Raw genomic sequence first — 27,217 nt, 5'->3', positions numbered from 1 at the left:
TTGAAAGATGAACAACTTTTTAAAAAGTTATTCTCACAGTTTGAGAATTTAATTCAATTTGCTCAACGATGTTCGGAAAAATTGGACAATCCAGAGAATCGGGAATTCCTCTGGTATCCTCTTCTCCAAAGAGTGACCTCTTTCCACGAGATAACGGACAAACTTTATCCCGAATCCCGTTCATTTTCAATCGACCTGTGCAATAACATGTTCAACAATATGATGGGTTATATTTCAATGTTAACACTATTAACATGGATTCTTGAATCATCAATTACCGATAGTGAATCGATTGGACAATTTTCAAAGATTCGTTACCTGTTAACCGCCATGTTGGATGCATACAATTACGAGGCCAGTTTGTTGACCGCTTATAATGATACAATTAAAAGTGAATTGTATCGTTCATTGTCAAATTATGTTTACCTTTCTAAAAAAGGTTTCATCATAAAAAGTAACAGTAAATGTGGACTTTGTAACGGGAATTGTAATTCCTCCAGTGAGAGTTTAATTATCTTCCAATGTCATTCTTACCATGTTGATTGTTTATCGATTGATAATCGTAACCTAGGTTGTCCTCTATGTAATCAAAATTCATCGTTGATTAAATTAAAATGTAACGATGATGATGGAAGTGGATCAAAAGATCAATCTGACAACGACAAGGATCCAATTGATGAAAAACAACAACAACAATTAACAAAAAGTGCTGCTAATCAACCAATGAAAACAATTTACGATGAGTTTGTTATTGATGATATCGAGGAAATTGAAGATAATATTAATTCACTCAACAATAATCCTGATAAATTTAAAGAATGGGAAAGATTGTCTAATCATTTACGAAATGATCTAATTCCGAGACCACTTGGAAAATTAAACAAGATTCAATTAAAATCGACAATCAAACAATTTAATCAGCCCAATCTAACGTTGATTCCTCGAGGTTATCTTTCATAACTTATCAATGGTGCAATCAAACAGTATTATTATAAATAGAGATACAATTAACTGTATCACAATTAACCAAGAAAATGTGATCATGATACACAATTGATTTAACCTTTACGATTAAGATCAATGTTTGTCTTGACAAAAAAACGATTTAATTCAATTGTTGTTTTGATAACAAAATTGATTATTTGGTAATCATAATTGAATTTGTTGTTGAAAAAATATTTAAATTAAATATTAATTTCAATTTGTATTTAGTAAACAAAGAAAAACAATTAATTAGCAAGTTAATTGTGCTAAGTATTATAAAAATTGTTGCTTCTACCAATTTGTTTATATATTTTTTACGTGATTTTGATTCATAGTTAAATCATAATCATTGATTTCCCTTGAGAAAAAAAATTTGGAATCAGCTGATAATTAACGAAAAAGCTTTTCCAATGACAATATAGTTTTCTAATTTGATTAAATCTTTTTGCTCTGATTTATGATCAGATTGTTGAAAGAAAAAGCTATTAATCCGTTAGCCAGTTTTAAATCACAAAAATATAAATTGATAGAAATTAATTAATGAAAAGTTCATTTGGGTAGAATAGTTTTCACAATTAATCAACCTCATCATTGATTATCGTCTAGATTCACCAATTTAACTAATCGTGAACCTTTTGAACATTTTCACCCTTTGAACATGATCCTTTCCACTTTCGATTTGACCTTTGCTTTAATTATATATTCCATTTTCATAGCCATCATAACGACCAACGGTGTTCCTGTTTCGACTGTATCACCTGGAGACCAAAATTTTCTCGATAACACCGGGCATTGGAGCGACAACACCAGCAGCTCCATCGGAAGATTCAGTTGATCCGGTTGACCGATAATGAGGTTTAGTTTCCAGCTCGAAATTGTAACCACCTTTATCCGAAGTGAACAAGGCAACCTGACTTGAAGATGATTTAAGAAATTTGTAATTCTGAGTTAATCCATCTTCATTGACCTAATGAGTTGGTCAATGAATCGTAATTAGCCTCAAGTGTAACAAAGGTGATCCATTAAGTGAAACTGAGTATTCATTTGGTCCATGTTGTTGACCACAGCAGAGTATTTTCATCATTGTAAAGGAGAGTGAATGTTTTTGTGAGGTCATCGTTTGGTGTAACCTGAAGGCATCGGTCACCAGTGGACTGAACATTGGTGGGTAAAGATGAAATCGACGATGATGCAGCTGATGAAGCAAATACACCGATGGCGGTGATGTTAATCAACTTTGAAGGTAATTCGGTTTTAGTAAATAAAGTTGACTCTTGTTCTTTGATGAAATCGGTGTGAACTCGACCAGCAGCAAATTCTGGATGTGATGCTAAACGATGAAGGAAATTGATGTTTGTTTTCAAACCCGATAAATTGAATTTACTTAACGATGAACGAAGTTTCATTAAAGCTGAATTTCGATCTGGAGCCCAAACAACAAGTTTTGCGATCATTGGATCATAATGAACGGAAACTTCATCACCACTTCGAACTCCCATTTCAATTCTTACATTTTCTTCATGTTCAGGTAACTTAATTTGCCCCAGTTTACCTGCTCCAGGCATAAAATTATTCTCAGGATCTTCAGCGTAAATTCTGGCCTCCATTGAATGTCCATGAAGTTTAATCTCTTCTTGATATTTGGGTAAAGTCTCACCACGAGCTACTCGTATTTGCCATTCAACCAGATCCTCGAGTTATCATCTCAGTAACCGGATGTTCAACTTGAATTCAGTGTTCATTTCCATGAAATAAAATTTACCATCTTTAGGATCGTAAATAAATTCAACAGTTCCTGCGCCAACATAGTTAACCGCTTGAGCAGCTCGAACAGCGGCTTTACCCAATTCTGCTCGAGTTTCATCGTCGATTCCTGGTCCTGGTGCCTCTTCAATAATCTTCTGGTGTCTTCGTTGGACTGAACAATCTCTCTCAAACAGGTAAACACAGTCACCATGTTGATCGGCAAATACCTGTACCTCAACATGACGAGGATTAGCAACATACTTTTCAATTAGAACCGATTGATCACCAAAAGATTTAAGTGATTCTCGTCTCGCTGATTCAAGTTGAGTTATAAAATCCTCTTTAGCTAAACAGATTCTCATTCCTTTACCACCACCTCCTTTAATTGCTTTTATCATTATGGGGAAACCAATTTTCTCAGCCTCTGATAGTAATAATTGATCACTTTGATCTTCCCCATGGTAACCAGGAATTACCGGTACTCCAGCATGAGACATAATATGTTTGGCAATTGATTTAATTCCCATATCACGTATGGCTGATGCCGGTGGACCAATGAATATAAGTCCAGATGAATTAACCATATCAGCAAATTCAGGATTCTCAGAGAGAAAACCATAACCAGGATGAATTGCCTGAGCTCCGCATCTTTTAGCTGCTTCAATTAGTTTAACTTTATTAAGATAACTATCAGCTGATGGTGAATCTCCCAAGTTAATTGCTTCATCAGCCAAGTAAACATGCATCGAATCTCTATCCATGTTAGAGTAAACTGCAGTTGTTAATAGTCCCATTCGTTTAGCTGTTCTTGCAATCCTACAGCTGATTTCACCACGATTAGCGATCAGAATTTTTGATAATTCGGCTTGATGAACTGCTCGTTGAACATTAGTTGGATAATTTCTTGTAAAACTGTCAATAACAAAGAGGGAGAAACAAATAATAATAAGAGAAAGGTAATAATTACAAAACTATCAACAAAGATAATTGTTGAATTAAAGTCCATTAAATGTAATCTTGACATAGAAATTTATGAGGCTCATACAACGAGACTTTGATTCCAATATCGTATCAGATTTATTAGAAAAATTATCCCAGTAATTCAATTGTTATCAACTGACATCTTTTAAATCAGTTAATAATCAAACACAAGTACCTTGATTATATCTATGATAATTCAATGAAAGGATAATTAATTTGACTTAAGAGTGAAAATAACATCTAATGCGAGTTAACTAATTGCAGAGAAATGCAAAGAAATTTGCTGATTGTTGGTTTAAAGATTTTGGGAAATTGAAGAGAAATTAATTGTATCATGATAAATGAGAAATCGGGAAATGGTTATATTAAGAATTTCGGTTAATTGTTGAGAATTAAAATTAGAAATGAAAACAAACCTGTTGAGACGATTAGTAGATCGGAGGAAATTGGAACCATTCATGATGATGAAACTTGGAAGAGGCTTAATGTTGACTGATTTATATTAATCTGGTATTAAAAGAAAAAGAAGGAGAGAACTTAAATTGTAAACAATTAACGATGATGAGAAACGAAAACAAAGTGAGCAATTGAATGAATGGTTTGAAACAAAATGTCTATGAAAATATTACCTTGGAGATGAAAATATTAGGCTTGTTACTTTGTCTCTACTATTGATGGCTCATTATGGAGGCACTTCTAATAAATTGATTGTGATAATCACTTTAACCACAATTAAACCTTGATCATTCACATGATTAGATGAGGAAGAGAAACAGATATGGATAGAAATTAACACGTGTGATCGATTAATTGAATGTAGAAATAGAAAAATTTTAAAAAAAGTTGTTCCATCACTTTCATCAACTGAACCATCAGATTGATTGTTACCTAGAAAATTGGACAATTCAAATAAAATCAAAGAGAAAGAAAAGAAAAGAAAGAGTTAAAATGGTGAATCAATCGGAATGATTTAAATTTGGTTAGAATTTAAATTGATTGGTTGATTTGGTTTTTCTTTGTCTTGTTTCAATTGGATTTGAAAATTAACAGTTTTCACTGTTGTGATGATGAGAGGCCAATGTTTTGTGTCACAAGATTAACCGTTGATTGAAATGATGATTTATTTCAATTGTCACTTTGATCGACTAATCAACTAACCCACTAATGTTGGTTGATAAGTGCATTGATTATAATTGTTGCAATTAGATTAACTTACTGGTTCGGTTTTCTCTTTTATCGGACATTGAACGTTATAGAAGAAAACAAAGTGAATTAAAAGGTAATTAAGTTTTGTTTTTTTTTTGTTCTCTCATCAATGATTAAGGCAATTGAAATCAGGATCAGCTTTTCACCATGGGGATTAATGAATTGTAAATCAAATGACACATTAATCAAGATGATATTTTGTAATCATTAAAAAAATATTGATTAGAAAATGGAAACAGTAAAAATGGCAAGTTGAGTCAAAGACTTTGTAGTTTAATCACAAATGATTTACCTGGGCGGAAGAAAGAAAAAGGATTATGATTAGATGAAATTGAGATAAAGGGGATTTAAATTCCCCAATTGATTGAAGATTAGCAACAATTAACTTAACCTGATTAGCTTAAATAACGAAGGTAAAAGGTTGAATTGTCATTTTGATTTCCATTTCCAAACAACTTGATGTAATAATCCAAAAATTGAAACACTTTTGACATTCAATTTTCTTTCATCTTTCAACAATTCAATTGTAAAAATCTTGTCATCATTAACCATCAATTCAGTTCAGTTAATACAATCAAGTTAAATTGTAATCCATCTATAAACAATCAATAAAAGAAAAACAAACGAAAATTAAATCAAAATAACCAAAAGTAAGTCCAATGTTTATTTACCAAAACAAAACAATTTACTAACTAAATTGTCACTTACCAACCAAATTCCCTTGATCTTAACAATTTTACAATTAAATCCAAGAAAAATTTCACACAAAATTCTAATTAATCACAGAAAAAAAATCTAATTACAATTAAATTAAAATGGAAAAGGTGAAAACAAAATGGAAACAAAATTTTCCGCTCAAAAGGAATAACTGTTTTTCGAATAGATGGAGCCACTTTCGAATCGAATTTTTGGCGGTTTTTTCTTATTCTTTTTCTTAGAAGATGAAAATTGTTCTTTCATCATTTTCTCATCTTGTAAAAATTGTTTCTCTCTCATTTTGACCGTTTTTTTTTAATTTGATTTTTAAACTCTTTCAACTACCTCATCCGTTATCTTCCATCTTCCATCTTAATTACCTCACCCTTTTCTTCTCCCTCGTGATAATTTCTTTTGTTTCAGTTAACTGTTTCTCTTCATTTTCTCTCATTCACTTTACTTAAACTCTTGGTTCTATTTGCATCTTTTTCCTTGAACTGATCTTTTTCTCTCTTTCCTCATTAAACGAAATTGTTTTGTTTCTTTTTTTTTCTTCTTCTTTAATCCTTTGAATCTTGTGAATAACGAAAATGTCTTCTAATAAGATGTACGTTGTCAAGCGAAATGGTCGACAAGAATCGGTCATGTATGATAAAATTACCTCTCGAGTAGCTAAACTTTGCTATGGATTGAACATGGATTTTATTGATCCACCTGCGATTACTAGAAAGGTTATTGATGGTCTATATCCTGGTGTATCTACCGTTGAATTGGATAATTTGGCTGCTGAAATTAGTGCCAGTATGACCTCGCAACACCATGAATATGCCATTCTTGCTGCTCGAATCGCCATTAGTAATCTACACAAAGAGACAAAGAAAAATTTCACCGAGGTTATCGAAGATCTTTACAAAATGTATGATGCTGATTCTAAATCTCCTTCACCCATGATTGCTGAGAAAACATATCAAATTATCATTGCCAATTCAGAGACTCTCAATTCAGCTTTAATCTATGATCGGGATTTCAGGTAACCATAGTAGTTTTGTGATTAATTTCCCACCAGAATTTAATCAACATGTTATCTATGTAATTAAGAAATTGTTGTGTAACATTTTTCTTATCTACATATCAATGACCTTGTATTTCTGATAATGTTTGTAATTGGTTTTTATTTATTTTTGTTTTTCTTCCTCAATTGATAATATTTCTTTTCATTTTTTATCGTTGATGGTTTACAGTTATGATTATTTTGGCTTTAAAACCTTGGAGAGGTCTTATCTACTCAAAATAAAAGGTAAAGTGGTTGAAAGACCTCAGCACATGTTAATGAGAGTTGCTGTTGGAATTCATGGTGAAGACATTGAATCTGCTCTTCAAACCTATGAACTTATGTCCCAAAAATGGTTCACTCATGCATCTCCCACTCTTTTTAACGCTGGTACACCTCGACCTCAACTATCAAGTTGTTATCTTCTTACCATGAGAGAAGACAGTATCGAGGGAATCTCGGATACTCTTAAAGATTGTAACCTCATTTCTAAATATGCTGGTGGAATTGGACTTAATGTTCACTGTATTCGAGCAAAAGGAACTCGAATTGCTGGGACCAATGGTACTTCTGATGGTCTTATACCAATGTTAAAGATGTTCAATGAATCTGCTCGTTATGTTAACCAGGGTGGTAAACGACCTGGTGCCTATGCTATTTATATTGAACCTTGGCATTCTGATGTTTTCGATTTCATTTCTTTGAGGAAAAATACTGGTAAAGAAGAGATGAGAGCTAGAGATTTATTTTTGGCTCTTTGGGTCCCCGATCTTTTCATGGAACGAGTTAAAATGGATGGCATGTGGAGTCTCATGTGTCCACACAAATGTCCAGGTCTTTTTGAGGTTTATGGTGATGAATTTGTTGAGCTTTACACCAAATACGAAAATGAGAAACGTTACAATCAACAAATTAAAGCTCGATCTCTCTGGTCGGCAATAATTGACGCTCAAATGGAAACGGGTGTCCCTTATATGCTTTATAAAGACCATTGTAATAATAAATCGAACCAGAAAAATCTTGGTACCATTAAGTGTTCCAATTTGTGTACTGAAATTGTTGAATACAGTTCACCCAGTGAAGTGGCCGTTTGCAATCTTGCCTCAATTGCAATTAAAAAGTTTGTCGATGAAGCGACCCGACAATTTGACTTTAAAAAGTTAAAAGAAGTCACTAAAGTTGTCACAAGAAATTTGAACAAAATCATCGACATAAACTTTTATCCTCTCAAAGAAGCCGAAAATTCAAATAAAAGACATCGACCTATTGGCCTCGGAGTCCAAGGATTAGCTGACGCATTTCTCATGATGAGATATCCATTCGACAGTCCACAAGCTCGAAAATTGAACATTCAAATATTCGAGACAATCTATTATGGAGCATTAGAATCAAGTTGTGAATTAGCTGAAGAACTTGGTCCATATGAAACATATCAAGGATCACCCGCTTCCCAAGGTATCTTACAATACGACATGTGGAAAGCTGAACCAAGTGACCTTTGGGATTGGGCAGAATTGAAAGCTAAAATCGCTAAACATGGTCTTCGAAACAGTTTACTTCTTGCTCCCATGCCAACCGCATCAACTGCACAAATTTTGGGAAACAATGAATCGATTGAACCATATACCAGTAACATTTATACACGACGAGTACTTTCCGGTGAATTTCAAGTTGTCAATCATCATTTGGTTAAAGATTTAACCGAACGTGAACTTTGGACTGATGATATGAGGGAGAAAATTGTTTTCCACCGAGGCTCAATCCAAGCGATCGATGGTATTCCCGAAGATATCAAACAATTGTACCGAACTGTTTGGGAAATCCCTCAAAAACATATTCTAGAAATGGCCGCCGATCGTGGAGCCTTTATTGATCAAAGTCAATCGTTGAATATTCACTTCGAACGACCTACCGTTGCTAAAATGACCTCAATGCATTTCTATGGTTGGGAACTTGGTCTTAAGACTGGAATGTATTATCTACGCAGTAAACCCGCAGCTAACGCTATTCAATTTACCGTTGATAAGAAAAAAATGTCGCAAACAATTAAACAACAATCAACCAAACCAACCCCAGAGGAACCAACGGAAGAGGAAATATTTACCTGTTCTATTCAAAACAAAGATGGTTGTCTAATGTGTAGTGCCTGATAAACTAACGAAAGTCCAAATTTTACTTAATTGTTCTTAATTGTGTTCCTTATCATGTTAATCATCTTCCATATCTCACTTTTTATACTCTTTTTTTAAAAAAGCAAACTTTCAATTGCTAAATTGTTCTCATTAGTTAACACAAAACAAAACATTCATATTTTAATTTCTTATCGAATATAATGTTTGTAGTCACAATTAATCAAGTACATAGCAAAATTTTGTTACGAAAAAAACTAAATTGCTCAATAAACAATCAAACAATTTAACTAATCATTTTTCCACTTAATTGTATCAAAACCTAACCAAGCCAATTGAATTCATTTACTAATTTAGTCATAACGATAAGTTAATCAACTTTTGATAATCACGTTCACGAAAACTTTTATCACCAATCAACTGATTGTGATGAAATTCAACAGTAATTACCAGTTGAAAACAATTAAAATCCAAAGCTAATTTCATTCAAATTTTATTGACGTTTCAATTACAATTAAAAGGATCACAATTAAGCTTAATCAAATCGTCACTAGCTAATCAACATTGATAGTAATTGTTGATTTAATCTTTCATTAAAAATAAATCAACCTTTTAATTGTAACAGTGTTTTTGGCGTTGACTGATAAAATTCAAGTAATTGATTGCAATTAAATTGTTACCAATAAGAAATTAGTTTCTATCATCAGTTAGTTAATCAACTAAATTATGGACTTGACAAGACTGACCCTTGACCGATTCAAGCCAATGTAAGTAAATCTGATTTGTCTTTAATACTGATTATATTCAAACCTTTTATCAATTTAATTATTTCAATTGTCCAACCAAAAATCAACTAATTGTGATTAAAATGAGTAGACGATTATCATCAGACAAGATTAATAAGAAAACATTTCAAAATTTGTTGTCAAGACAAAAATCAACAATTGTAATAACTTTAACTCTAACAACTCTCAGTTTAAATTTGCAAATAATTTAATCACAATTAAGTAAATTAATTAATCTTTTCAACTAATTGTAACAATTTGTTTCGTCCGTTGAAATGAATGGACTTTATGTGTTATCCAAAATACCAAGAGAATCGTAAGTAAATCAAATTGAATCAACTGTAATTCTAATCTCAACAACAATCAGCTCATCATTTGACACTTTTCTTCCCTACAATTAACTAATTGTCTTCCTTAATTATTATCATTAACTGTCCAGTTCATTGAAAGCCAAAATAGGTCAAGGTGTTCCCGCTTTGAGACAGAAATTAAAATTAATTTGTAAAGATAATCCAGTTACCGAGGAATTGTTTATCAACGTCTTACCCTCTAAGAATGTGAGTGATTAACCAACAACAATTAGTTAATTTCTCGATTTGCTTGGATTTCCTAATTGTTTGATCCTTTTTCAGCCCGAATTCCCGAGGAAATTTTTCCGACTAGTCACCAAGAACAAGACTACAATTGAACAGGAGAGACTCGTTAAGAAGATTGTCAAATTAGCAAAGAGCGAAGATGCAATCAAATTAAAATGTCTCTTTGAAATCTACGATTTTAATGGTTAGTAAATTGTTACCGATTTTAAAACTGTTTACATTTTTCTTTTCGAATTTTTTCCCCTCGAATATTTTCAGACGATGGTACATTGTCCTTCGACGAGGTTGGATGTTTACTACGAGCTTGTATGGCAGAAAATGGTCTACAATTTACCGAAGATGAGATTGACCAGTTGACCGCAACCTTTATGGAAGAAGCTGACCAGGACAATTCGCAAACAATTGACTTCGTCGAATTCAGATCACTTCTTAATCGTTACGAGGCTTTAGTTGAATGTATGTGCCGATCATTTGAACGATGGATGTTACTAAGTCCAGCCGAATTCACGACAAAATCGACTAAGAAAGTGTCCCTGTGGCAAATTGAGTACATTAGAAACAACGCTCTAAGTGTCATCACCTTGACCATTTACGTTTTATTCAGCGCTGGACTTTTCTTTTGGCGAATCGCTTATTTCACGGTACAAAAGTCGAACCCTTTTATTACAATCGCAAGAGGTGCAGGTAATCAGAGTGCCCATTGAATTTTGGCTTAATTGTTATCAACAATTAGGTGTAAACATTAATTTCTATTCTCTTCCTATTTTATATTAGGAATGCTTCTTAACTTTAATTGTGCTCTCATAATGTTGTTCATTTTACGACGAAGTATAACTCGACTTCGTATTTTGGGCTTTGCATCGTACCTACCACTCGATAAGAATATTAAATACCATAAATTCTGTGGTTATATTATTACATTTTTCGCTCTTCTTCACACATTCGCTCATCTCGGTAATTATGGTAAGTTTGATTGATCGCAATTCGCTCAATGGTTTTCTAATCTGTTCGAGTTTTACTTTTAGCTCTAATCTCCGCCGAAACTGGACAACCTTATGTGCGAATGATTTTTAGCGCTCATCCAGAATATTTTACCTTCTTCTTTGGTGCTGCGAATATAACTGGATGGGTTTGTTTGGGTTCTTTGTTTATTCTTGTTCTTTCCTCGCTTCCCTTTGTCAGAAAATCTGGACATTTCGAGGTATGAATTTATCGCTAAAGAAGAAAACATTTAGAACCAATCTAAAGATCGTATTTTCTTTTTAGATATTCGCTTATTTCCATTTGTTCTACATCGTCTTTTGGTCAGTTCTACTTCTTCATGGACCCAAATTCTGGATCTGGTTAACTGTTCCTGGAATTTGTTTCATTATCGAGAAGGTTCATTATTTCTCGAGTATGATGGGCGATTCTGGGAATAGTTATATTGTTAGATGTCGAATTTTACCTTCGAAAGTTAGTCATTTAGCTATTCGTCGACCTAAACATTTCGATTATCATCCTGGCGATTGGGTCTATATTCAGATACCAAAGATCTCTTCATGGGAATGGCATCCGTTCACCATTAGTAGTGCTCCAGAAATGCCCGATGTTATATTCCTTCATATTCGCTCTGTCGGCGAATGGACAAATCGATTGCATTCATTACTCTTGGAACAAGAAGAGGCCGGATTATCTTCGATTAAAAAACCATCGGTGAATGTCAAATGTCCAGATTTAGCGGTTTCGATTCCACCTACACCCAAATCGATTGCATCTCAATCATCAATGAGTTCTAATGAGATTACAGAGACTCCGTTTATGATTCGTCGAGGAAAAGTTCGTTCACCAACGAATCGAGAACAGTTATCAAGCTATCGACAAGTTATTCAAGATCTTACAGATCGATTAGGATCCATAGTTAGTGCTAATGCTTCAACCAGTTTCCAAGTGATTCAATTTACCCGACCAATTGGTCGGTGTTGCGATGACGATGACGAGGCTCGATTTTATGCTTTTAAGGACAATGATCGAATCGACGCTTTAGAGGTCACATCAATGATTACCGGCGAAAAAGTTGTCTTGAGTTCAACACCAAAGCCAATCAATAGTTCAAAAAGTTCATCGGTAAAATCGATGAAATCAATTTCTTCACAAGGTTCGAGTTTCAAAAACTTACCTGGAACTTTGATTCGAACACCACTTGAACTTCCAGTTCGCCTTGATGGGCCTTACGGGTCACCATCGTCTCACATTTTCAAAACCGAACACGCAGTTATGATCGCAACGGGAATCGGTGTGACCCCGTTTGCCTCAATTCTTCAAAGTATAATGTTCAGATACGCTAAATCGAAACACACTTGCCCCCAATGTAAGCATTCATGGTCGGACGCTGTACCGACCGATATCATGAGGTTAAAAAAGGTCGACTTTATTTGGTTAAATCGAGATCAAAAGTCATTGGAATGGTTTGTCCATCTATTAACTCAACTCGAAATGACCCAAGCAGAAATTGATTCGAAAAATCGATTCTTGGACATTCACATTTTCATTACATCGGCTTTGGATGCTGCCGATATCCGAGCACTTGGCCTGCAATTGGCATTGGGATTAATGCACGAAAAGAAAGAGAGAGACCTGATCACCGGATTACGAACAAAAACCAAACCCGGAAGACCAAATTGGAACCAGGTAATTATAAGTATAGTAAACTAATTAACTTGAAATTTCCACAATTAACTAAAAACTTCTCTTATAATTAGCTGTTCGATACCATCAATGTCTCGAAAAAAGGTAAGGTCACAACATTTTACTGCGGTGCTCCAGTTCTGGGAAAACAATTACATAACCTTTGTAATCAATATGGTTTCAATTTCCACAAAGAAATTTTCTCTTAATTAATTTGGAGAAAAATGTAAATTACAATTAACGTTTCATGTAATCATGTTGATCTTTTTTTTGTCTCGAATTTGAATTTGTTTTATCACAATGAATTTTTGCTTCTCCCACTCAATTTGATATTGTAAATATAAATTGAACATCGAGAATATAATAACAATAAATTATATACAATGTATGAGTTAATTGACTTTAAAAAGAGAAACAATTTTCTTTACAATTAGTTAAACAACAACAACAACAACAACAAGAATAATAATAATATAAATGAAATGATATTGAGCATTTTGATTCAATTCTTTGCCTGTGGTAACAATTTATGGCGGTAATTTCTCAACACTAACTGGATCAACGGGAAGAGTTTTATCTGTATCAAGATCAACTGGTGGGCTAATTTTTTCTTGCTGTTTTTGACCGGAAGACGAATTATTATTACTACTATTATTATCATCGTCATCTTGAATCATCTCCATGATGAAATGAGTTGATGACCAAATTCTGAAACCATTTCTCAAGGCAATTAAAGCACCAAATAGTAAAAAGCCAAATAGAAGAGCGTAAAATGTTGTCCATAAAAGTAGAATGATTCGTAATCCTTGTGATACCTCTTGATATGATGTATAAAATTGTAGATAACCGATTAGGACAAGGTAAGAAAGGAAAAGGAAAAGACAAGAACCAATGACAATACCAATTAGAGCTCCTTCATTGTCAATTAAATAGTGGAAAAAGTGATCAGGTTTCCGTGTAAAGAAAATACCTGAATAGGGTTGTTTACATACTCCACATTTATCCGAGTGTTTAATATCCATCCATTGTTTGAGACAAATTTTATGAGAATATTTTTGGCTTCCCTTACATTCACAAGGAATAATTAAATTCTTTGAATTATCTGATTGTAAACAAATCCGACATTCTAACAAATCCGTTGATTGATTTTCCATCATGTTTACCAAATCAAGAACGAAACAAAAACAAAACTCAATTTAAGATGATCACATTTAGAATGGAGCAAAAAATAAACAATTTCGAAATGGTGGAACAATTAATCAGCTATTACATTAATTTAGATTGTTGTCTAAAAATGATACTTTAATTATCCTTTAATTGTGGAGACAACAAAAGATTAACAATTTTTATTGTTTCGCTTTCGCTGCTGTTAAAATAGCAAAAGAATTTGCTATTCTCACTACTAGTCACGTGTTCTCATAAGAAGCATGTAAATATTTGGTTAATTTGTTTTTCTCTCTGAATTGTTTTGATTGATTGCTCTTCCATTTTCTTAATTGTTGTGACCATTTAATTAGATTATTTAGTCACTTGGACGCTTGTTCGATTTTCAACTCTTGCTTCATCTTTGTGTGTCTGTTTTTTTTTCTTTGTCTCTCTTTGTTTGGTTTTTTGGTTGTTCTTCAATTCAATTTAATCTCTTTTGTTAATCATGGCTTTTAGAGTTCAATTTGAATCTAATGATGAGGTTGGTGTTTTCGCCAAATTAACTAATAGTTATTGTTTGGTTGCCATTGGTGGGTCACAGAATTTTTATTCCATCTTTGAAGCTGAATTAAGTGATATCATTCCAGTAATCCATTCATCTATTGGTGGTTGTAGGATTGTTGGTAGATTAACTGTTGGTAATCGACATGGACTTTTGGTTCCTAATACGACAACCGATCAAGAATTACAACATTTAAGAAATTCTCTTCCCGATTCTGTTAAAATTCAACGGGTTGAGGAAAGACTTTCAGCTCTTGGTAATGTTATCGCTTGTAATGATTATGTTGCTCTGGTTCACCCTGATCTTGATAAGGATACACAAGAAATTCTGGTTGACACTTTAAAGGTTGAAGTTTTCAAACAAACAATTGCTGATCAAGTTCTAGTTGGAAGTTATTGTGCTCTCTCCAATCAAGGTGAATATACAAACCATAATGGAAATTTAAACTCGATTGTCTAATCTATTGTTTTTCTCCTCCTCTTCATCTCTCTCTCTCTCTCTCTCTCTCTAATTAGGTGGACTTGTACATCCAAAGACCAACATTGAACACATGAATGAACTATCAACACTCCTACAATTACCTCTTGTCGCTGGAACAGTTAATCGTGGTTCCGATGTTATCGGCGGCGGAATGGTTGTCAATGATTGGAGTGCTTTCTGTGGATTTGATACAACGGCGACTGAATTATCACTGATTGAGAACATATTTAAACTAAACGAAGCAGCCGGACCCAGTTTAATACAACAGAATATGCGACAATCATTAATTGAGAAACTTGTTTAAATTTACCAATGATCGAGAAAACAAATTAAAAATGGAATCGCAATTTTGCCAGTGAAAAGCAAATCAACAAAACAATTCTAATTAACTGAAAAAGACATAATGTAAACTAATCAACCCAATACCTGATACATTACCTGTAACAATCAGTAATGATTTATATGGTTTATATATTATATTATATCATAAAAATCTGATCAACAAAGGAGATACAATATTTAATGACATAAAATTAAGAGGCTGATCAAACAACAATACCGGAGGGAAGCTAATTATAGTATAAATATCTAACAATTTAATTGTTATTCTGACGGAGAGGGAAGATACATTATATAAATATATTCAGTCCAATTTAAGGCCAATTAACTTCCGTTAATACACAATTGTAATAACGAAAAAAAAATGTAAACAAATTTGGATTTGGTTTTCCTTTTACAACTTTTGACCCTCAAAATTGTAATTAAGTGAATCTATTGATATCATCTCAATCTAAATCATTACATTTAATGATTTTACAATTGATTCATTTTATATTAATCATCTCTCTTGGTCTTCTAATCATCAAAGTTTACATCATGAACAGGTGAAAAGCTGATTGTTAATTGTTTGCTAATTATGTGAACCTAAAGCAAGAAAAGCAAAATTAACAAACAACAAAAATCAACAACAAAATGTACAACACTTACAATTAAATGATTTCTGATTCACTTGTAACAATTAATATAATGTAATTTAACTTGAGATTGTCACACATACACACACATAGGATTTTATTATTATTATTTTTGATATTGTTAAAATTGAATCAAAGATTTGATTATATTGATGATAATAACTTTTTTCCTAACTGGTTGACTGATTTACACACAGAATTATGATTATTGTTGATTAACTAGTGTTCTGATTGAATGAACATAGATTGTTGATTGTTTTTCCCATTAGACTTGATTCTTAATTTTTATGTTTAATATAACAATTGTATTACGAACATGATATTATATAGTTATGGAAACTTTGGCTTGGATTAAATAGTATTGGGATTAACTAGATTAAAAAAGAGAGAGAGAGAGATTAGTTGATTAGCCCTTGAAATGATGTTGAGTTTCCCGATGACGACGGAGATCAACTTTCCGTTGGAAAGCTTTGGGACAAGAATCGCACGTGAACGGCTTATAACCAGTGTGTTTCCTCGTGTGAGTGATTAAATTTGACGATTGACTAAATGATTTACCGCAAACGGCACATTTATGAGGCTTTTCCCCGGTATGTGTGTATGTGTGTTTCTTCATGTCCGATTTTTGATGAAATCGTTTACCACAATACGGACACGGGAAAGGCCTCGTATTTGAATGGATTAGTAGGTGAGTTGATAGAGTTGATGATCTTTTGAACAATTTATTACATTGATTACATTTGAAGTGTCTCCCATCTGAATTAATCACTTTACTTGACGATGAAATGATTGTTTGATAACTGTTATTGTCTCCATTGAGTTTACCGTTATTATTATTGTTGTTGTTGATATGAAGATGGTGATGATGATGATTTGATGATGAGGATGAAGATGATGATGATAAGTGAGCTTCTTGATGATAAAAATGTCCATCAGGATAATGGAAACCTTGAGGTAGACTAATTGTTGTTGAAATTGTTGGTGATGTGATTGTATTAACTTTGGTTGATGTTGGCTTTTGATTGTGTTGTTTTAGTGATGTTGGTGGAGGAGTAATTAAAGATGATGATGATGGAGATAAAGATGATGATAATGAGCAAGATATTGGAGGTGATAGTGATGAGGATGATGGTGAATTTTTGTTTGACTTAATTGTTAGATTAAGAGGTTCATCTGGATTAGATGTTGATTGTAAATCTAAAAGTTTTGCTATTGAATAATCGGATACTTTAATTGGTAGTGTTACCCCATTGGGAACTGTGTTCTCGTTACGAATTGATTGTGGACTCGAACAATTTGAATAGTAACAATTAAGAGCTTTTAATTTGATTGTCTGTTGATTGTGATAATCAAGTAATGATCTGTGAATCGGATGATAGATTGGAATCAATGATTTACCTTCAAAGTGCAATGGAAATGAATCTAAATTGAATCAAGAGAAATGAAAAGAAAATTAATTATTTATATTCACAAAATTTATCGAAATTCAATCAATTTGTTTTTTTTTTGATAGAAAAGTAAATAACTAATTAAAGTTAATTGTCACATCATCATTGAGAACAATTAAATATTCGTTGAACTTTCCATTGAAAAGTCATCGAACCACAATATCAATTGATTGAAGTTACATTGAATCTTTTGATTAACTTAAATTGTTACCGTTCAAATATAATCATTTTTACTTCCTCACGTTAATTGTTTATATTTAATCACCTTTATCAAATGATTAAGTTGATTGTTAGATAATGAAAGACGATTGATAAACATCAATTGTCATCAAACAATCAGCAAAAAACACCAAATCAAACAAAAATCAAACATTAATTGTAAATCAATATACTAAACAAAGTTAATTGTTTATAACAATTAACTGTAAATATTGAATTCTGGTTTTGTATTATTTAAAATATTGAATCCTTACAATTAATTTGATTAATATTTCCATCAGATATCAATTTTCAAGATTAAATTGCTACCACGAGTTACCACGAGCTAATCAGTCAACCAAATTAATCAATTGATTATTGGAAAGTTAATCATAATCAATGACAGGTGATATTAAATTGTCTTCCAAGGCTTCAAATCAGTCAACTTAATCCGATACAAAATTAAATACTAATCATAAATTATCACAAATAATCAGGAAGATGATTAACATTATCGGCATATTGATTGTGCAAAGTTAATTAATTAAAACAATTAAACTATTTTTCAAAAATAATGTACAATGTTATCAACCTTCAAGCTTAATTGTTACCAAAAAAAAGATATATATTAATTAATTGTATTCCTGGTTCACAATCTTATTAACTATTGTCACTTAATTAACTGTCAATTATGGTTAATTATTGGAGCCAACAATTAACATCATAATAAGTTGTCAATTAAACTAATTGTTTCCTAATATTTGGAGTTCATTGTCATCATCATTGATATTAATTCATCATTTTTTTGGTAACAATTAATTGATTTCTGTAAATAAAAAAAAACAACTTGCTAGTTGAAAACATTTGCAATTAATTAATTGTCACAATTAAATAAGAATATCACTTAATCACATGAGAATAAAAATTCAACTCTAGTTAATTGTTGTGATGATTAAAAACAAAATGAATGATACTAATTAGTTACCTTGGTTAGTAAATTGTTTTTTATTGTCATTGTTTTCATTTGGCTAGTTAATTGTCTTAGCTAAAGATTAATTAACTTGTTGATCACTTAATTGTCAAGACATTAAATCAATAAGTATATTATAGGAAAATGTGATATTTTGATTAGTTTAATTTTCAGATTAGACAATTAACTTCACATTAATAAATATTAATTCAATTTAATGATAACAATACTGACTTTACGGATCACTGATTGTTCAACCTTAATTGTAACCTTTAACAATTAACCTTGAAGGTTATCATTAGTTAAAAGGGAGAGTATGTAACTTGGTAAATGATTAAGTTAATCAAAGATTGAATTAAATTGTTATTATTAGTTGGGATAACAATTTACCCTCCCAGCAGTTGATAATGATAATTGTGCAATATTGTTGATGATGATTAACTAACAAACAGTTTAATTGTATATGTTGGGATTTACAATCAAAAAGAGTCGATTGGTAAAACAGTAATTAGTTAATTGTGGGTGGTAGATAACTAATTAACTCACCTGGTGATGATTTAAATGGTAGATTATCAATTGATGGCGGTGGTAGTTTGTGAAGTGGTGGAGGTTGTGGTGGTTGGATTGATGACTTTCCACAATTTAATTTGTTATTAAATTCAAATTGTGCTGATAATAAATTGTCAGTGACTTTTAGTGCAATTAAATCATTTGAAGTAGTGATGCTATTAATTGTTCTCGGTGATGTTATTGTACTTTTTGTGGTTGATGATGTTGATTGTAAGCTATTAACAGTATGTTGATCAAAGATTGATAATGGTGAAGATGATGATAAATGATGATGATGATGATGATGATCTGGTCGCGCGTGCCGCGTGCTGATTACAGGTGAAGCCTTATTATTGTTATTATTATCATTTAGATTTACAGGTAAACCATATGTTAGATGAGAGGAGGAGGTTGATGATGATGATGATGATGATGAAGATGAGGTAGGATAAAGTGAACTGTACAAAAGATTTGAAGATTTAACCAAGGCTGTTGTTGTTGTTGTTGTTGTTGTTACTGATGATGTTGTTGTTTGTGGTGTTGTTGAGGTTGATGATGAATTAGTAACTGTTTGTTTACAATCAAACCAATTAGCATCTTTGGTTGTCTCATTGATGTAAATTTCATCATCATCTTCATCAGATAAGATCAATGAACATGAGGTTGATGGTGATGAGCATTTCAATTTACTTAACCCAGATTCATTATTATAACCTGATAATATTAATGAGAGAGAAGGTAAAAAATTACTATCATTATTATTATCCAATTAATAGCCTGAGTAAATATTATATTCAACAATTAGCTTGTAATCATCATGTTCATTTACTTTGTTTCCCCCTGTCAATGAACATTGATTCATATAAGTTACATTGAACTGATTGGAACTTTTTGTTTTTCGAAAAATTTGTTTTTCTCTTTTGTCGTTTTACCTTCAATTCTCAATTAAATCATTTGATTTAATTAATCAAGACTCATTGAGTTGCCCTGGATTTACTTGTGCTAATTGTTAAATCAATTGTTCAATCAATCAGATTAATTAATCATCTTCTAATAGATAAACAATTAAATCAGGAAACTAGAAAATTAGATCAATGATCCTAACGTTTTCTTTGTAAATATTTTACTCTTTTTAATTGTTTTGAATTTATAATTAACTAAAATTAACTTAATACTTATATGGTTTGTCAAATTGTTGCTTGTGATTGTTACAATTTGCTTAACTATTTGATTTAAAACCTTTTTGTAATCAAACTAAATCAACAATCAAATGAGGATCAATAACCTAAGGTGTAAACTTTGATGAGTGTAACAATTAAAACTGTTCAGTTGTTAATTTAGTTGTGATAATTGAAAAGCATGGAAAGTATATGATTAATGTGAATGATGATAAATGATTGATTAATTGTTGTCTATTGTAGTTTAATTAAGTTGATTGCTCTCATGTTTCTAAGTTAAATGTTATTTACACCATTGAGCTGAATAAACTTTGAGATAAACTTTGAATCAAAATGAATATGAAATTAAGAAAAGTAAACATCCAATTTAATTAAAAACTTAAATTTAACAATTTGATTCAAGTTAATCAACTGATTTTCAATCTATATACAATGAAAACCCAGTAACAATTTATATTAACAATGATTAAATATTAATATCAAATTCATTGAATCAAATTACAACTTTTTTTTTGTTTGTCCGAGAAAAAAAAACACAAAATTTCAATTGAATTGAATTGAATTGAATTAAATTTGATTCAGTTGATGATAGGAAAATATAAATATAAATGCTATCAGTTAATCATGATTAAGTAAATCAATTCCGATGAAGAAAAACTTTTAACCAAATTAAATCAGATCAAATTATATGATTTTCCAGCATCACAATCAAAATTAGAATCAAATTAAATCAACTTACCTTTTATAACAATCGGTTGATAATCACTTGGTCTCTTATTAATATTCATGTTTAATTGGTTGATTGTTGTGAACAATAATTAAGCAGCAAAGTTAAGCTAATGAGAATCACAATGATTAAAGATACAATTAACTAATCAGAATCACAATTAATCACTTGAAAAGATTACAATTAATATTTTTCTTATCCAATTTTTGATTCTTTTGGGAAAATAAAAACTTCATCTGAAAACTTTTCAATTCAAATATAAAATAATAATAATTTATGGACAATGATGATGATGAGGATACCTGAGGATGCTAAAGATGAGGATGATAAGGATAAGATGATGATGATGAAAAGCATTGTCTTGATTGTTGCCCATGCGTATTTTTGGAAACTAATTGTTGATTGGATAAAGTTTCTCATCCTATGTGAGTTTATATTGACAAAAGGCGTTACCAATGTTTCTGTTCCTGATTAACTTTGTATTCCAAATTCACCCAATCAGAATCAATTCTGATCAATCTACTGAATTAATCATTATTAACATTGTCTCTTTACCTTTAATCAAATTTACCTGGCTAATTGTAAATTAACAAAGAAACTAATTGATGACATTAAGGTAACGATAATAATACAACAAAACTACTGATTAAACAAAAGGTAAACTTATCAAAGTTATTGAATCTATTGAACCTTTGGTGATTAACTAATCACCACACATATACAAACAACTAATTGTCTCTCTGGTAAATTGTTGTTATTGTTGATTGTAATTAATATTACCACTATTGCATTGGAAAACAATTGGTTACTTGTATTACTTTTAGTGAGTTAATTTGAATCATCATTGGAAATCATTTACTTTCTCAATGTTAATTACACGTTTTCTTGGACTTAATTGTTAATTTTAACCATGTAATCATGATCATGAATTAAACAATGATAATGATCAAGTGTATAGATCTCATTTATATTGATCATCATTGCTATTAAGAGTTAAAAAAGTTAAATTAGATGTTAGATTTTCAATTATTAAATTAAGTTTTCTAACCATTTTTATATTGATGAAACTGTTACATGTTTAATTGTAATCAACAGTCACTTGTTGATATTAAATAATCAAGGTAAAGACAAATACAATTCATGTACAATATTTAAATTTAATTGTTAACAATTAACAATGTTCATTGAATTGGTTACGAGTCAAATTGTCATCTTTGGATCGACATAATCTAAAGGCAATAGGATCAATCAAAAAGATGATAAAAAAAGAAATTAAAATCAAGAATGATTGGAAATCAATCGAAGACAAAAAAGTGTAATACTAGGATGCGATTATTGTGGATTAACAATTGAATCGCAATTGAAATTAAATCAGTAGATAATTTGGATGATTAACAATTTATCCAAAGGTAACAGCAGAAAGACTGGAAATACAATCTAAGGGGAAAAAATTACAGTTACAATTACAGTAAAGCAAAAATAATGGAACCTTGAAAAACATTGTTGATATATTTTCGAGGGCAGAGGTGAGGGTAGGGTGAAAGGCCGTAGGTTGAAGGTAAGAGGAGGAGGAAGAGGTAGGAGAGGTTAAAGCAAAGTGTGTCTCGTGTCTGTGTACTATTATCATTACCTTTGTGACTCCAATCAACATGTGGCCTCCAAGTTACGTTTGGTTGGTTTACAAGTTGCTGTTGTTAATAAGGAATCAGAGGGAAGAATCAAGATGATGATGATGATGATGATAAAGCAGAGAAACAATAAGAAAATGATAATAATAATGATAATAATTAAATGAGAGAGAGAGAGAGGGAGAGGTTAACTCAAGTATGACCAGGTAAAAGGCTTTAGTGGGACACCAAAAGTTGACATACGGTAAGCTGAGGGATTAACAAAGGTTAACAGTTATGGATATTATTGTTATTAGTAATTATTATTATTGATTGTATCATTATTATTATTTAAGGGATTTGATGCCACGCGACTCCCAACTGATCTTTGGCTCTCTCACTCTCTCCTTTTTCCTCTTCTTTGACCCTCTTTGGCCCCTTGTCTTTGCTCCTGGACCTCGACCTGTTTGCCCTTGGGTAGGTAAACCTTGACCTGGTCATCGATTCAAAAACAATTTGTTTTCTTACCTTTTTTTGTTATTATTATCATCCAATTTGTTATATCATTGTCTCTCTCTCTCTCTCACTCACTCATTCATTCATTCACTCTCAATCTATGGTCTGTTGATTGTTTCACCTTTTTTTCTTGATTGTTTTAGCTTATTGATTGATTAACTTTTAACTGAATATCTTGTTTACTATTAAGTTTATTGTCGAAGACAAAATTTAATTTCTTACAAAGACTTTCATGTTTTAATCATTTAATAACAATTAAATCTACTATTTTATTGTTCCATCTCTACAATGATTGTAATTTAATTACAGCTTATCACCTTTTTTGTTTCTCAATTAAGTTTATGGTTAATTAAACTTATTAATTATTTGTTTCTTTATGATCTTTTTTTTATATGATTAAGTTTTTCCAGCCATTTGTTGTGGTTCACTTTATATTAGTTTTAATTACTTTTTATTCAAACTGTCATCTTAATAACCTAACAATTTAAAAACTTGACCAAGAAATTAAGTAAATTTCATCCATCTGAACAAGTTTTCAATTGTTTTCACTGGACAATTAAGTTCAGATTAACAAAAAATTAATACAATAAAATTTTCACAAGCGGTTTAGTTTCATTGTGAACTACAAGATGGCAGCACATAAACGCTTAATTGTTGATTTTACTTGATGATTAAAATTAACTATTAATACAATTGTTAAATAGTCCTAAAGGTAAACAAGTAGTCAATTAAGTGGATTAGTTTATCAAATTAACAAATAACAAAGAAGGTTGCTCCATAAATTATCAAATTAATTAGTAAATCTGATTTGTATAAGGATCTTTGATCAACTGATTGATTCATCTCTGTATCTAATTAAAACAATTAAACTTTAATCAAAGAAAAATATTTATCCACAATCTATGATAACATTAATAGAAAGAGTAAAAATAACAATCAAAACATTGAGATGATAATAATGATCATAGTTTCCAATGAATTGAGTGGGTTGATAATCACCATCATCACGATGATAATCATTAAAATATCATCAAGATTAAGGATATTCAATTGAATATGAATGATGATGATGATGATGATTTCGATGAAGATGAAGCAAATATCATCATCATCTTTGTAATAATACTAATGGTAAATTAAATGATAACTTAAGACATGCTCTCAACTGAATTTGGTTGTACATTTGAAATAAAAGCAATCATCAGGCTGGAAATATATTCAAAGTGATATAAATAACAAATCAACTAGAAACTGAATCAACTAATCATATAAGAACTTTTCCTTTCTCGAATTGGACCAACCAATGTGAATATAGAACATTTTCTGAACTTTTTTTCCTTTCGATTCTTCGAACAGAAAATGATCTCAAATTTCATCATTTTAATTGTTCCGAAGTGTTTTTGATTAGCCGATCAACAAGTGAGTGACCATTAGATATTCATAGATTGAGTTAATTATGTTCGGTGTTTAACTAATTATTACTATTTACTAATTGTGATTAACTTTCACCACCATCAATAACATACTGATACGAATAATTTATTTTCCTTTGGGACTATTAATTGAAACAACTTTAAAAAGTGATTTAATTGCTGTTAATTTCGTACGATTTTTTTAAGCAAAGTGACAATTAACAGGATTAACAATTAGTTGTCTTCGTATCTCTTAAACAATCAACAGGTAAGTGATTTAAATGAGCAATCAGTTGACTAATCAAATTGTTTGTCTCACTTTTTATCTTCTCATCAATTAATACAATTAAATTTAATCAGATCAACTTTACCATTGGAAACTAATTGTTACAAATTTTTGTAATCAATAAACTAATCATGATAATTGATTATGAAGGAGAACCTTAGATTAGTAAATCAACTTGATATTTGTAACAATCAATAGATTTCGACCTTAATTGTTGATCAAAATCAGAGCAATTTATTGTAAGGATAACATAGTAACATAAATAATCATATTAATAATAATCTGATTGCTATTAGTTAATAAATTGTTGCTAATAATATTACAATTAACCTTTTCTTTCAGTAATTGTAGTTTAATATATTAGACAAATCAATAAATTAGCTCTAGTTGATTGTTATTAATAGTTGACTGAGAAAATATATTAATCAATTTAATTGTTACAAGACTTAAATGTTAGTTTAATCAATTATTTGATTGTTTGTATCAGTTAATTGTTACTTGTCGTATTGAAACTTTCAATGATTTCGGATTAATTTGATCATCTGTTGATCAAATTGTCTCAAAGTTTTTTTCTTCTTCTAATTGTTAATTAATAATCCGGAAGAAAGTGTTGCAATTAATTCAATCACCTTAATTACAAACAATAATCTTAATCATGTTTTAATGTTTTTTAATCATCGTGATAAAATTGGTGTGTAAACAGCAATTTAAAGTTAAATTAACATCATGATGACCAAACAATTAACATTTTGTAAACATTGATTTGAATGAACAACAATAATGATCAGTTAATTAATGTTAATTGCTGATGAAAATTGTAAAGTCAAATATTATCAAGAGATAAACAATTAAATTGATTGCGTGTTTTAATCAATGACCAAGACAATAACAATTAAACAGAAAATGCGTAAATTTTAATTTACCGGAAGATGACTGAGTTATGCAAACAATTAGTTAATTGGATAGAAAATAATCAAAATAACTAATTAATTGTAGATAAAAAAAAAGTTTAATTGTTGATTAATTTCTTTCTGCTCATTATTATTAATAATTTTCTCTTTGAAAACAGAAAAACCAAACAATCACTTGGAGGGAAAAAAAAGTTTTCCAACTTCGAGAAGATTAATTGTGATTAGTGATTAATTTAAATTCGCATGGGTTCATTATCGTCAACAATATCATCACCATCATCGGCAACAATTAACTTTAAACGAGTTAATTGTGTCTGTTGCTTTAATCTAATCGCATTACTGGTAATCTTATTTGCGATCTCAAATGAAGGTCTAGTTGAATCGAGTCGATGTCGACTTGGAATTTGTCAACGATCAGAATTACCATGTCGCCGATGTCGATTCCGTGAACCTTTAAGGTTCGGTAAACGGGCTAATCTGTTACCGAAACAAAATAGTGATCAAGTTAATGGTGACCAGCTAATTTCTAATCAAGTTAATCACGAGAATGAGAAACAGTTAATTCAACCAATCAAGGATTTCATATCTTGGAGAAACTTAATCTCACCAACAGCATCATCATTACCCAATGATGATTTAATATCAACTACAACAACAACAACAAGTTATTATCCATCATCTTCATCTTCATCTTCATCATTTAATCGTAATCCCAATCAAAACAAATCAAAACAATCAACTTCACTTTTCCTTAATTATCTTCTCGCTGATATGATTAACCCTAATCAACCAATTCCAACGAGTTTAATTGAAAAATTAAAGGAGAAAAATTTAATTTCTTACAATTACTCTTATGATAATGATAATACCGTATAATCGTATAGTGACAATCAATTAAATCATTTACTTAATTGTTATAACAATTAACTTTTAATTCAATATTTTATTTTATCATTCGTTTATTTTTCAGTTACGAAACTTTTGTTTTTCCCTCTAAAAAAAATTATATACTTTTTGTCCTCTCTCTATTTAAATTGTTGCTTTAATTGTTGTAAATTAAGCAGCATCATGAAAATAATTTAAATTGCAATCAATTGTATTATTATCAATTAACTATTATCATCGGAAATTAAATTTCACCATTTTCACCAACTTACATGTAAATTGTTTCATTAATCATAAAATCTTGAAGGGGTTTTTCTATTGTTTATTGGGGAAATTTACGTCTTTTAAGAGACAAGGGGAATAATTCAGACTAACAAATTCGAAGATTGGACCTGCCCTTCAATAATCAGGTCAGTTCAAGTTCGATACAGGACCACTCTATGAGTATGTGAATTAATCTACTATGATTTGAATTTAAGTTCAAGATACTTTATTGAATTTTTAATGTGAACTAGTTAAGAAATGAA

At 30.9% G+C, this 27,217-nt stretch overlaps 7 protein-coding genes across 10 annotated transcripts; 4 read left to right on the top strand and 3 right to left on the bottom strand.

The window, feature by feature from the left end:
- Positions 1 to 1,629: 1,629 nt before the first annotated feature.
- On the bottom strand, positions 1,630 to 5,768 carry LOC128390994 (methylcrotonoyl-CoA carboxylase subunit alpha, mitochondrial-like). Its single transcript, XM_053350813.1, is given in 9 exon segments — positions 1,630 to 1,744; positions 1,746 to 1,951; positions 2,052 to 2,676; positions 2,678 to 2,717; positions 2,720 to 3,642; positions 4,128 to 4,218; positions 4,341 to 4,599; positions 4,928 to 5,512; positions 5,626 to 5,768. Coding segments are annotated over 6 exon segments (1,953 nt in total). The 5' UTR covers positions 4,172 to 4,218; positions 4,341 to 4,599; positions 4,928 to 5,512; positions 5,626 to 5,768.
- A 124-nt stretch (positions 5,769 to 5,892) lies between these two features.
- Positions 5,893 to 9,083, top strand: LOC128390973 (ribonucleoside-diphosphate reductase large subunit-like). Its single transcript, XM_053350792.1, has 2 exons — positions 5,893 to 6,643; positions 6,855 to 9,083. The coding sequence occupies exons 1-2, from the start codon at positions 6,204 to 6,206 to the stop codon at positions 8,812 to 8,814; spliced, it is 2,400 nt and encodes a 799-aa protein (XP_053206767.1). The 5' UTR covers positions 5,893 to 6,203; the 3' UTR covers positions 8,815 to 9,083.
- Positions 9,084 to 9,409: 326 nt separating this feature from the next.
- On the top strand, positions 9,410 to 13,237 carry LOC128390972 (NADPH oxidase 5-like). Of its 2 annotated transcripts, none has more exons than XM_053350791.1 (8): positions 9,410 to 9,560; positions 10,018 to 10,135; positions 10,211 to 10,358; positions 10,433 to 10,858; positions 10,949 to 11,137; positions 11,200 to 11,375; positions 11,441 to 12,844; positions 12,916 to 13,237. In XM_053350791.1, the coding sequence occupies exons 1-8, from the start codon at positions 9,520 to 9,522 to the stop codon at positions 13,048 to 13,050; spliced, it is 2,637 nt and encodes an 878-aa protein (XP_053206766.1). In that variant the 5' UTR covers positions 9,410 to 9,519; the 3' UTR covers positions 13,051 to 13,237. The 2 variants fall into 2 exon arrangements, with proteins under 2 accessions (XP_053206766.1, XP_053206765.1); XM_053350790.1 differs by lacking the exon at positions 9,410 to 9,560 and adding an exon at positions 9,684 to 9,894.
- LOC128390985 (E3 ubiquitin-protein ligase MARCHF11-like) lies at positions 13,181 to 14,158 on the bottom strand. Of its 3 annotated transcripts, none has more exons than XM_053350804.1 (2): positions 13,743 to 14,158; positions 13,181 to 13,658 (listed from the first exon to the last, which is right to left on the bottom strand). In XM_053350804.1, the coding sequence occupies exons 1-2, from the start codon at positions 13,996 to 13,998 to the stop codon at positions 13,369 to 13,371; spliced, it is 546 nt and encodes a 181-aa protein (XP_053206779.1). In that variant the 5' UTR covers positions 13,999 to 14,158; the 3' UTR covers positions 13,181 to 13,368. The 3 variants fall into 3 exon arrangements, with proteins under 3 accessions (XP_053206779.1, XP_053206780.1, XP_053206781.1); XM_053350805.1 differs by having other exon boundaries at positions 13,812 to 14,158; XM_053350806.1 differs by having other exon boundaries at positions 13,181 to 13,656; positions 13,834 to 14,158.
- Positions 14,159 to 14,315: 157 nt separating this feature from the next.
- LOC128390983 (eukaryotic translation initiation factor 6-like) lies at positions 14,316 to 15,527 on the top strand. The gene is made up of 2 exons (XM_053350802.1): positions 14,316 to 14,964; positions 15,065 to 15,527. Exons 1-2 carry the CDS (start codon positions 14,493 to 14,495, stop codon positions 15,331 to 15,333), a joined length of 741 nt encoding a protein of 246 aa, XP_053206777.1. The 5' UTR covers positions 14,316 to 14,492; the 3' UTR covers positions 15,334 to 15,527.
- Positions 15,528 to 15,844: 317 nt separating this feature from the next.
- On the bottom strand, positions 15,845 to 21,276 carry LOC128390975 (uncharacterized protein DDB_G0271670-like). The gene is made up of 3 exons (XM_053350794.1): positions 21,086 to 21,276; positions 19,166 to 19,882; positions 15,845 to 17,425 (listed from the first exon to the last, which is right to left on the bottom strand). The coding sequence occupies exons 1-3, from the start codon at positions 21,132 to 21,134 to the stop codon at positions 16,410 to 16,412; spliced, it is 1,782 nt and encodes a 593-aa protein (XP_053206769.1). The 5' UTR covers positions 21,135 to 21,276; the 3' UTR covers positions 15,845 to 16,409.
- A 3,133-nt stretch (positions 21,277 to 24,409) lies between these two features.
- LOC128390970 (uncharacterized) lies at positions 24,410 to 26,939 on the top strand. Its single transcript, XM_053350788.1, has 2 exons — positions 24,410 to 24,876; positions 25,964 to 26,939. The coding sequence occupies exon 2, from the start codon at positions 26,049 to 26,051 to the stop codon at positions 26,679 to 26,681; it is 633 nt and encodes a 210-aa protein (XP_053206763.1). The 5' UTR covers positions 24,410 to 24,876; positions 25,964 to 26,048; the 3' UTR covers positions 26,682 to 26,939.
- Positions 26,940 to 27,217: the final 278 nt, after the last annotated feature.

This window comes from Panonychus citri, unplaced genomic scaffold (genome assembly GCF_014898815.1).
Source record: "Panonychus citri isolate SS breed McGregor unplaced genomic scaffold, ASM1489881v1 Contig00133, whole genome shotgun sequence".
Classification (NCBI taxonomy): domain Eukaryota; kingdom Metazoa; phylum Arthropoda; class Arachnida; order Trombidiformes; family Tetranychidae; genus Panonychus; species Panonychus citri.
Note: the sequence above shows the minus strand (reverse complement) of the source record. Positions and strands in the feature narration are given on the sequence as shown.

Coding starts and splice junctions, on each gene's coding strand:
- LOC128390973 (XM_053350792.1), top strand. CDS start 6,204: ATGTCTTCTAATAAGATGTACGTTGTCAAGCGAAATGGTCGACAAGAA. Junction 6,644..6,854: donor ATCTATGATCGGGATTTCAG/GTAACCATAGTA, acceptor GATGGTTTACAG/TTATGATTATTTTGGCTTTA.
- LOC128390972 (XM_053350791.1), top strand. CDS start 9,520: ATGGACTTGACAAGACTGACCCTTGACCGATTCAAGCCAAT. Junction 10,136..10,210: donor ACGTCTTACCCTCTAAGAAT/GTGAGTGATTAA, acceptor ATCCTTTTTCAG/CCCGAATTCCCGAGGAAATT. Junction 10,859..10,948: donor TACAATCGCAAGAGGTGCAG/GTAATCAGAGTG, acceptor ATTTTATATTAG/GAATGCTTCTTAACTTTAAT.
- LOC128390985 (XM_053350804.1), bottom strand. CDS start 13,998: ATGATGGAAAATCAATCAACGGATTTGTTAGAATGTCGGATTTGTTTA. Junction 13,659..13,742: donor CAATGAAGGAGCTCTAATTG/GTATTGTCATTG, acceptor CATCATATCAAG/AGGTATCACAAGGATTACGA.
- LOC128390983 (XM_053350802.1), top strand. CDS start 14,493: ATGGCTTTTAGAGTTCAATTTGAATCTAATGATGAGGTTGGTGTTTTC. Junction 14,965..15,064: donor TTGTGCTCTCTCCAATCAAG/GTGAATATACAA, acceptor CTCTCTAATTAG/GTGGACTTGTACATCCAAAG.
- LOC128390975 (XM_053350794.1), bottom strand. CDS start 21,134: ATGAATATTAATAAGAGACCAAGTGATTATCAACCGATTGTTATAAAA. Junction 19,883..21,085: donor TCAACCGATTGTTATAAAAG/GTAAGTTGATTT, acceptor TAATATTATCAG/GTTATAATAATGAATCTGGG. Junction 17,426..19,165: donor ACCATTTAAATCATCACCAG/GTGAGTTAATTA, acceptor GATTCAATTTAG/ATTCATTTCCATTGCACTTT.
- LOC128390970 (XM_053350788.1), top strand. CDS start 26,049: ATGGGTTCATTATCGTCAACAATATCATCACCATCATCGGCAACAATT.